We start from the raw sequence: 9565 nt of genomic DNA, 5'->3' as shown, positions 1-9565 counted from the left end.
TGAGCCATCAGCACAGTGGATTAGCAGGAAGCTGGAGTAAGGAGCCAGAGCCAGGAACTGAGCCAGGGTACCACGGTGTGGGACACAGGCTGTTTAACCCCAAGGCTAAGTACCTGGCACCCTAGCAGGCTTTGAGAGATACTCGGGTGAGTTTGCTGATGAACCTTCTCATCAGAACCTCCAAGCTGGAGTCCAAGGGAGACCGAAACTGGAGAGCTTGAAGCATTCTCTGACACTGGCGAGCCTGGGTTTCTGTGTGAATTTTATAGCATGCTGTTGTCTGAACACTTAGTTACAGTGACTTATGGTCATTCCATCACTAGTCTTGAACAACTCAGCTTTCCAAGTGCCAGTAACACTACCAGAGCCTCCCATAAGGGAGCTGGGACCTCTGCCGTCACAGCCTCCACACCTGCAAGTAGGTGCACAGGGAACAGGGAGCCAAGTAAGCAGGCAGGTGGTGTGCTTCTTACTCAGTTCCCAGATTTTTTTTTTTTTTAAGATTTATTCATTTTTATTGGAAAGTCACATATACAGAGAGGAGAGACAGAGAGGAAGATCTTCCATCCAATGATTCACTCCCCAAGTGACCACAACAGCTGGTGCTGTGCCGATCCAAAGCCAGGAGCCAGGAACTTCCTCCAGGTCTCCCACGCTGGTGCAGGGTCCCAAAGCTTTGGGCCATCCTCGACTGCTTTCCCAGGCCACAAGCAGGGAGCTGGATGGGAAGTGGAGCTGCTGGGATTAGAACCTGGGCCCATATGGGATCCCGGAACGTTCAAGGCGAGGACTTTAACCACTAGGCAACCGTGCCAGGACCAGATCCCAGATTTATTAGTCTTAAATAAATAAGCGTGTGAACATCCATTTCCATGCTCCCAGACACCATTTTTCTCCTCTTCATTTCTCCCCCACATGTAGTTTAAACCACAGGCACACCTGTTCAGTCACTGTCTGAAGGCTGGGCTCCAACCACGCGATGTCCTGGGCTGTGCGCAGCGGCGCCCAGCTATGAGGATACTGTCAACCTCATTTTTTTGCTTCAGGGGCCCAACCTGAGTTCCCCCGGGGGTTCCCTATCAGAGAGGCCCCAGGCTGCTTCTGGGCCCTTAGCTTCTCTGCTTGTTCCTCTGCAGTCACAAGGGAGTGAGTGGCCATTGGGACTCAGCAGCTCCATGTCCGGCACTTGGGAAGAGCTTCGTCCTGTGACATTTGGTGTTGTGTGAGGCCCATTCCCCACCTGGCACAGAAAGGGCTCACTTCCTCCCCCTGCCAACAGTTCACCCACTGCCTAGGGGAGAAACTGAGGCGCTGCTGGATCCTTTACGCTGTCAGGACCTCATGGAGGAGGCGGGGTCACTGCCTCCTTCCCTTTTACTTGGTCTTGTCTTGGCCGCCGAGGCTCAGAGTTTGGGTCTGCGTTCTCCTGATCAGAAGTGGCCTCGTCATCACTTGGGAACTCCTGCACAGAGCCAGAGAAACCTAAGCATGAGATCGCGCTGTTCTCAGGGCCCTGGTCTGGGGACAGCAGTGTCAACTATCCTCTGGCTGCCGCATGCCCCCCAGGAAATTCAGTGAGGGCTCTGGTTCCCTCCCCCGTCCTCCCTCCTCTGTCTTTTCTGCGCACCCCCCGCTCTGGGGCCAAGGTCCTCCTGGGCCTTCCCTTTGTTCCAGCTCCACTCGGCCAGTCAAAGGTGACACTTACCGGCCTGAGACCCTGACCCTGCCGCAGGGTGGCATAGAAGCGGAGCACACGAGGATCACAGCGAACCACCATGGGGTCGAAGTCCAGCACGCGCAGGCCCTGCAGGTTGCGGGCCCGGGACAGGGCCACGTATGCTTGGCCAGGGGCAAACACGCGGCCCAGGGAGATCTCCACACAGTCCAGGGACATGCCCTGCAGACAGAGGCACAGAGACGGGGCCAGCTCAGTCCACAGTTCTTGGCACTCCAGAGCCAGCCCTGGATCTCCTTGCTCAGCCCAGACAGCCTTGAGGCACAGGCAGTGTGGGAGGAGAGGGGCAGGAGACAGACTGGAATCCCAGTTGAGGGATGGCGTGGTCAGGCAGGTGCAGATCCTGCCTCTGCCACTTACTAACGGAAGGTTGAATTGATTCCTGCCCTGCATAAGTTTAGCCTCCCAAAGCCTCAGCATCCCCGGCCCCCTCCCTCTCAGATGTATCGCTTCCTCCCTGTCCCCCAGCTGCTGGTCCAGTCCTGCCTGCAGCACTGGCATTCACCTGGCTCTTGTGGATGGACAGTGCCCAGGCCAGCTGGAGGGGCAGCTGCTTCCGGCTGAGGATCTGGCCCCCGGTGGCATGCACTGTCCAGCGGTCTGCACGGATGACCTCAGTGACCCCGCACAGGAACCGCACCTGGGGCAGCCCTGTGAACGGCAGGAAGAGGGCGGAGGTCTCAGTGCTGCTTGTGGCTGAGAAGTGGGGGCAGGGGCCTTTGGGGCTTCCCCTCCTGGTTGTTTTCTCCCCTTAGGCGCCCCAGGGTCTTGCTGCAAACTCCAGCAGCAGGACCATTCCTTTCTACCATCACTCACCTCTCCCTTCATCTGGGAACCCAACAACCACACCCCGGGCACCATTCACCAGGCCTCGGGACACAGCCAAGTTCTTCACCAGCATCACCTGCCAGGGAGAGCAGAGGGGCGGACTGGACAGGGGCCCAGCAGTGGCTGAGGGAGGGGGCTGTCATGGAGGGTACTGAGTCCCAGCCCTTAGCTCTGTTGTCCATGGGTTGGGGAAAGCTGCCTTAGTTTCCAGGGCAATGATGGGTTCAGTTTGTCCCAAAAGGAAGTGCTCAGATCGATCAGTAGGGTGACACAAAACACAGGGACTTGAAAATAATGTGATCGGGCTAGGCAGTGTGGCCTAGTGGCTGAGGTCCTCGCCTTGATCCCATATGGCCGCTGGTTCTAGTCCCGGCAGCTCCACTTCCTCTCTGTCTCTCCTCCTCTCGGTATGTCTGACTTTGTAATAAAAATAAAATAAATCTAAAAATAATAATAATAATAATAATGTGATCTAGTCCTACCTTCTCCCTGCCCCCAGCCACACTATGCTGCCTGCAATTCCCACTCAGTTTTTTTTTTTTTTTTTTTTTTTTAGGTTTTGTTTATTTGAAAAGTGGAGAGACAGAGACAGAGAGATGGGGAGAGAAAGAGAGGGAAAATGAAGAGATCTTCCACCTTCTGCTTCACTCTGCAAATGTTCCCCGCAGTCAGGGCTGGGCCAGACCCAAACAGGACCCAGGCACTCCATCTAGGTAACCTACATGAATGGCAGGGAACCAAGGACTTGGCCCAGCCCTGCTGCCTCCCAGGTAGAAGCTGGAGTTGGAAGTGCAGCGGGGGGACTAGAATCAGGAACTGAATGTAGGATGCAGGCATCCCAAACAGTATCTTCACAGCTGTAAACACTTCCTCCTCCTGCCCATTTTAGAGATTGCAGTGGTGGGAGGAGAGGAGCGTCATTGTGGCAGAGTATGATAAGCCTCCATCTATGACACTCACATCCCACCCACATGCGTGTAGGTTTGAGTCCCAGCTGCTGCACCTCCGATCCAGCTCCCTGCCTATGGTCTAGGAAAACAGCGGAAGATGGCCCAAGTTATTTGGTCCCTATACCCATGTGGGAGACCCAAAAGAAACTCCTGGGGGCCTGGTGCGGTTACCTAATGGCTAAAGTCCTCGCCTTGTACCCACTGGGAACCAATGTATATAGGTGCTGCTTTGTGTCCCAGCTGCTCCACTTCCCATCCAGCTCCCCAACTGTGGCCTGGGAAAGCAGTGGAGGACAGCCCAAAGCCTTGGGACCCTGCACCCATGTGGTAGATCTGGAAGAAGCTCCTGGCTTTGGATCTGCTTAGTTCTGGCTGTTGCGGCCTCTTCAGAAGTGAATCAGCAGATGGAAGATCTTTCTCTTTGTATCTGCCTTTCCAATAAAAATAAATAAATCATAATAACAAAAGAAGCTCCTGGCTCTTTGCAGTTTCAGCCATTTAGGGAGTGAACCAGCAGATCTTTGTCTCTTCCTCTCTCTGTGACTTTGCCTTTCAAATAAATAAGATAAATCCTCAAAAAAAGAGAGGGGGGGATGAGGGAACTGAACGTGATCAAGGGAAAGGGACTCGACCAAGGCAGCACTTGGAAAGGTGCAGCGGCAGGAAGAAATGGCCAGAAGAAAGCCAGGAGGGTGGTGTGGTCACAACTCGACCTGCGGGCAGCAGGCTGGCCTGGGCAGAGGACGCAAGCCCAGGGAGGCCCAGGCTCCCAGGGTGTAGTTCCTGCTTCCTACCTACCTGGGCCCCCAGCTTCAGCTGAAGAAGCCGGCTGACAGGACACTGGGCATCCAGGATGTGGGCAAGTTCAGGGTCACTGTCCAGAGCCTCAAAGCTGTGCATCTCCCCTGGAAAGAGTTGCAGAAACAGATCCCACATCACTGCCTTGTGGTTCTGTTCCCAAAACCACCAAAGAGATGGGACTGCAAATCAGCTCATCGCATCTCTCAGAGCCATGGTGACTCCTAGGAACCTAAGAGCCTCCATGGGCACAGAGGTTGTGTCGGGGCTGCCTAATGGGCATGCCCAGCCTCGGCTCGCAGCTCACCTGGCAGCTCCTGCAGCCGCTTCTCATTGGTGAGGGCTACGTCATCCTGGTGCGTGCACAATCTCGTGGCCACAATCCCATCCCGCCCCACCTTGTGGGTGGCTGTGGCCCGCAGCTGGCGGGTCACTACGTCGGAGCACCTGTGGGGGCTGGGCTGTCAGGACAGGGTCCCACCTGAATACCAGGGAAAGTGGGAGGGAGGAAGGGAAGGGGCGGTGGAGGAAGCAGGGCCCAAGCAGCAGGCTGTGGGCCAGGCCTTGGGAGGGGATGTGCTGGGCCGCAGGCTGGCCGATCTGTTTTTGACATAGAGAGACTGAGGCTGCGGTGGGGAGTGGGAACAGGCCTCCCAGCCACCCCAGTATGCTCCTGCAGAGGCTGGAGTCAGAGGCCAAAGATTTGGAAGACCAGCCCAGGGGCAGATGGGGATGCAACGCTGGCCACCCTGAGCTCACATCACTCTGGGACATATTCTTGTCACCTGCCTACTGCCGAAGGCCAGGGGTTCTCTTTCCCCAGTCTCAAACTTCCTCCAGGGACACGCACTGTCCATTAGCCCATCTTTGCTTCCCTGAGCCGTACTCTGTGCCAACTCTGAAAGGAGCTGGTTTTCTGCAATCACTTCCTTGGGGGCCACCCCTCTCCTGACCACAGCCTGCCTGGGTTGCGCGGGGTCCCAGCCTCTGCCTGTACCATTCTTGTTCTGGAACACCTCTCCTCTCTGACCCCTCTCCCTGGATCCCTGGGTCCAACAGGGACAATACAGCCCAGGCCTGTATTCCTGTCCCATGGCCTCGTCTCTTCCTGCGGCTCACCTGCCCAGCCTCACGGCCTGCAGCAGGGAAATGAAGGCCTGGTCTGTCTGCCTCCACACCTCCGTCAGTTCCAGGGTCACGGGCACACAGCGCCTCCAGCTTTTGGCCTGTTGGGGACAGGATTGGGAGGGTGGGTCAGATTTGGCTTGAGTGGCATCTGTCTGATGAGGGGAAGGGCTGGGCAGGCCCGGGGAGCAAGTGGTACCTGGAAACAGAAGCGTGGGGCCTGGGAGCCCTTGGTCACTGGTGGGAGCTGCAGGAAGTCTCCACAGATGATGAGCTGGATTCCTCCAAATGGCTTGTCCTGTTTCCGCACAGCTCTGCCAGGAAGCCCCGGGGGATTTAGGGACTGGGGTGGGCGAGATCCAGACCCCCTCTGCCCACTGCCGGCACCACCACCACCATCATCACCACTCCTTCCACCCCCCGGCCCTGCCTTCCTGACTGGCTGCATACAGACTGACCTGGCCACAGCCTCCAGCTTGTCAAACAGGTCCGCCTCCACCATGGAGACCTCATCAATGACCAGCCGTTGGCAGCTCAGCCAGCCTTGCCGCACCCCTGGCCGCTGGGCCAGGGCCACACACTGGGCCAGGGGAGCTTGGCCAGAGCCAATACCTGCAGGGGACATTTTTTTAGCCCAGGCAGCAGAGACCCCAGCCTCCCATTCTCCCTGCCTCTCACCCGGACTTGGTCTCCCCACTCACCTGCAAAGGCATGGAGGGTGGTTCCCCCGATATGGCAGGCTGCCACCCCGGTGCTGGCCGTGGCCACGGTGCCTGTCGGGGGCAGGGAGCCCAGGATGCGCTTCAGCAGGTACGACTTCCCTGTGCCTGTGTCAGGGAGCAAGATCAGGACTGCCTGTCCCTCCAGCTGGTCCGGCTCACCACCGCTCCAGTGTTGGGCCCCTGCTACTACCTGCACTGCCCGTGAAGAAGATACTATGGCCTTTGAGCACAGCTGCCAGCACGGCGGCCTGCTCCTCGGAAAGCTGTGGCTTGGCAGGGGGCAGGTGCAGCTTCTTCACAGGCAGGGGCCACTTTGGGGTTTCCTGGGGAGACAGGCCTAAATTAGGGCCCTCCTGAAGTCCCCCCTCCCTTCTGGGCCTGTGTGGATCGCAGGCCTATTAGCCCTTTGTCCATCTTGGAACTCTTGGGTTACTCTGGTTCACCGAGTAGCAACCCCTGGGCCCCGAAGATCCACTGAGCACGTCTGCATCCTCCGTCAGCTCCCTCCTCAGGCTCCCTAACCCTTCTTGTCCTGCCACCCAACTTTCCTTCTCACTTCTCTTTCTGGTTCAGCTCTGTCCCTGTCATCTCAAAACACTCAAGCCGGGGGCCCAACACTGGGACAAATCAGGTTAAGCCACCAACATGGTTGCTGGTCGGAGTCCTGACTGCTCCACTTTTGCTAAAGCTCCCTGCCAATGTTCCTGGGAGAGCAATGGAGGATGGCCTGCATGCTTGGCCTCCTGCACCCCCTTTGGAGACTGGATCAAGTTCCTTAGGAAGTGAACCAGATGGAAAATTTGTGTCTCTCCTTGTCTGTAACTCTGCCTTTCACGTAAGTAAATAATATCCAAAACAACAGAACCACTCAAGCCCAATCCTGCCTAGCCAAGCCCTCTTCTTGTCCCATGTTCTCATCAGCTTGGTCTCCAACACCCCTTGTAGTCCCGAATCCATCTGTCGTATTGGAGATACTGTCATTCTCTCCCCTGCTGCCCTGATTGGATGCTGGCCGCCCTGGCACTGCTCACCCCCTCATTTCTAGTTAAGGCCTATCTCTTCCTGGCCTGCACTCTCCTGCTTTTCTTGAGTCTTTCCAGGGTCCCTTCACTTCCCCATTAAAATTTTTTTTGTTGTTGTTATTTACATAGTTGGCAAGAATGCAGGGCCCCTGAGGACCACTGCATAGGATGAGGAGGGTCGAGGTGTGGGAAAAGGTAGGTGGTGCAAATGCTTCCAATTTCCCTTTCCCTTTTCTGCTTTATCTTTGCGGGTCGGAGAGGGGAGGGTGGACACACACTGCTCCCAGCTGCCGAACTACATCCGTACTCGGAGATGGGAATGTCCACTTGATGTCATGCTAAAAATCCCAAAGTGGCGATTCTCCACGTTCTCGTGGCCTGCATCTCCTTCCTTGCGCTCTTTCCCACTAGTAGGCTCAATTCCCACATCCTTGTCACACCCAGATTTCCCGGGACGGGGAGACACACACACACACACACACACACACACACACACACACACACACACACACACGGTGAGCCTTGCATTCAGAGGGCAGTACACACACTCACCGTGCTGGACGCCCCGCCTTCGCCCGATTCCGAGGGCTGTTTCACGAGCTTGGTGTTGGGAGCCCGGGACGCCGCCACGCGCTGCAGCTCCTCCGGCTGCACCGGACTGACGGTGACAAAGTCGCGGGACCGCGGTCCGAGCAGCTGCGCGCGGGCAGAGGGAGGTCCGGGTCCGGGGGCGGCGGCCAGCTTGAGGCGCAGCGTGCGCAGGAAGCGGCGCAGGCGCTCGGGTGGACAGTCCGAGAGCAGCAGCTGCACGGCGCCCGGGCGCGGGGCGCAGGCAGCTGGCAGTCGCAACGTGGAGCGCCCGGAGGCGGCGAAGCGCGTGAAGAGGCGCGCGGCGCGCAGCGGGAAGCAGCGTGGCCGCCCCGCGGGCCCCGGAGCCTGCAGGCGCAGCATGAGCTCTCGGCGCTCGTTACGTCCCAGGCTCAGCTCCGCGGTGCGCAGAGCCTGGCGTTTGCGGGGCTGGCCGCCTGGGCTCAGCTCCTCCACCGCTACCCGGCACCGCAACTCCGCGTCGTTGCATCCGGCAGCCACCGTTGGGGTGTCCGAGAGCATCACCTCCGCCTTTCGCTGGGTTGCGGAGAGACCCGAGCGCGGGGGTCGCGGGGGCTTTCGGGGAGGAGGGTGCGGGACGGGGAGCAAGGCCACTCTGGGTTACGGAGGCTCTCCTGAGACGGCCAAAGGTCTGGGGGTTCACCGAAAAGATGTTCTGAGAAATGAAATCGGCTGCACAATATGCGGAGCTGCGGCTGAACAGCAGCGTGGGGTGCCTCCAGGGCTGGGGAGCTTCGATGACCTACAAGGGGGTGCGCAGAGAGCAAGCCCGACTGCAAGAACGCCAGAACCTCCCACCGTCCTCCAACCCCCAAGGAGACAGAGGGATGCACCCAGGAGTATGCGAAAGGGCCTGACAGGTTCTGAGCGCCCTCGGTCTGTCCCCCAGGCGCTCGTTGGTTAAAACACAGCCAGGCCGGCTGCCTCGTGACCAGAGTGGAATAGCCAGGGGGGAGGAGGGAGTCCAGGCCGGGGTGATGTCCTAGCTCCCGAGGTGGCGATCGGGTGGCTTGGGTGCGTGTTTGCCGGGAGAACTGTCCTCCCAGCTGACCCACCCAGCAGGGGACCCCCCCCCCCCCCCAGGGGAACCAGGCTCGGGGGAGACACTCACTAGTGCCGGTACGCAAAGGAACACGCTGATCCGAGTCGGCCAGGGAGACTGGAGCCTGGAGCGAAACTTTCAAACAGTGAGGATTTTAAAAATCGCCCTATCACCGGCCGGGGCTTTAAATGCTCCAGCCAGTCACAGTCAGGGGCGTGGCGATGGGTGTGCCTTCAGTTGGGTCCCTCCGCCTGGGCTTTACCAATTGCACAGCAGAGGAGGACGGGGCTTTGGGCAGACACGAAGCAGCAGACGAGGGGGCGTCCGTCACCCACCCTGGCTGTCCAGCTGATGCCCACACGGCGCGTGGATTGGTCCCCAAGGAAGAGCTGCCTCCGTCTGGCCCGGCACACCCCCGTTTCCACTCACACCGTTGTCCACTCCTGAGCCGGCTTACCCCATTCTTTCCTCTCTTGCTTGCCTTTTGTAAGGGTGGATCAGGCTGAGCCCTGTGTGAGGAACTCAGACCCAGCTGCATACAGGACTCAAGGAAAGGACCTGAGAGGCTCTCCTCAGGAAATTCTTATTTCTCTTGTTGCACTGGATGGCCAGAAAATTTATTTATTTAAGAGGGCGAGACAGAAATTTTCCATCCACTATACTCACTCCTTTGCAAATGGCTGCAGTGGGGCCAATGGAAGCCAGGATCCGCCAACTCCACATGGGTCTCCCAC

General features: G+C 58.0%; 1 protein-coding gene across 1 annotated transcript; it reads right to left on the bottom strand.

Annotated features, from left to right (window-relative positions):
• Positions 1-1098: 1098 nt before the first annotated feature.
• On the bottom strand, positions 1099-8784 carry PIF1 (PIF1 5'-to-3' DNA helicase). Its single transcript, XM_004578343.3, has 12 exons — positions 7733-8784; positions 6349-6481; positions 6138-6263; positions 5895-6048; positions 5636-5750; positions 5431-5537; positions 4619-4758; positions 4312-4418; positions 2552-2639; positions 2241-2386; positions 1706-1897; positions 1099-1462 (listed from the first exon to the last, which is right to left on the bottom strand). The coding sequence occupies exons 1-12, from the start codon at positions 8288-8290 to the stop codon at positions 1340-1342; spliced, it is 1989 nt and encodes a 662-aa protein (XP_004578400.3). The 5' UTR covers positions 8291-8784; the 3' UTR covers positions 1099-1339.
• Between the last annotated feature and the right edge of the window lie 781 nt (positions 8785-9565).

This window comes from Ochotona princeps, chromosome 6 (genome assembly GCF_030435755.1).
Source record: "Ochotona princeps isolate mOchPri1 chromosome 6, mOchPri1.hap1, whole genome shotgun sequence".
In the NCBI taxonomy this organism is placed as follows: domain Eukaryota; kingdom Metazoa; phylum Chordata; class Mammalia; order Lagomorpha; family Ochotonidae; genus Ochotona; species Ochotona princeps.
The sequence above is the reverse complement of the archived record's forward strand: the minus strand, read 5'-3'. Positions and strand labels throughout refer to the sequence as shown.

What these genes read in the sequence shown, in the direction of transcription:
- PIF1 (XM_004578343.3), bottom strand. Translation starts at nt 8,290, where the DNA reads ATGCTCTCGGACACCCCAACGGTGGCTGCCGGATGCAACGACGCGGAG. An exon ending in CTTCTTCACGGGCAGTGCAG is followed by an intron (nt 6,264 to 6,348) that starts GTAGTAGCAGGG and finishes TCCCTGACACAG; the next exon opens with GCACAGGGAAGTCGTACCTG. An exon ending in CCCCACGCTTCTGTTTCCAG is followed by an intron (nt 5,538 to 5,635) that starts GTACCACTTGCT and finishes TGTCCCCAACAG; the next exon opens with GCCAAAAGCTGGAGGCGCTG.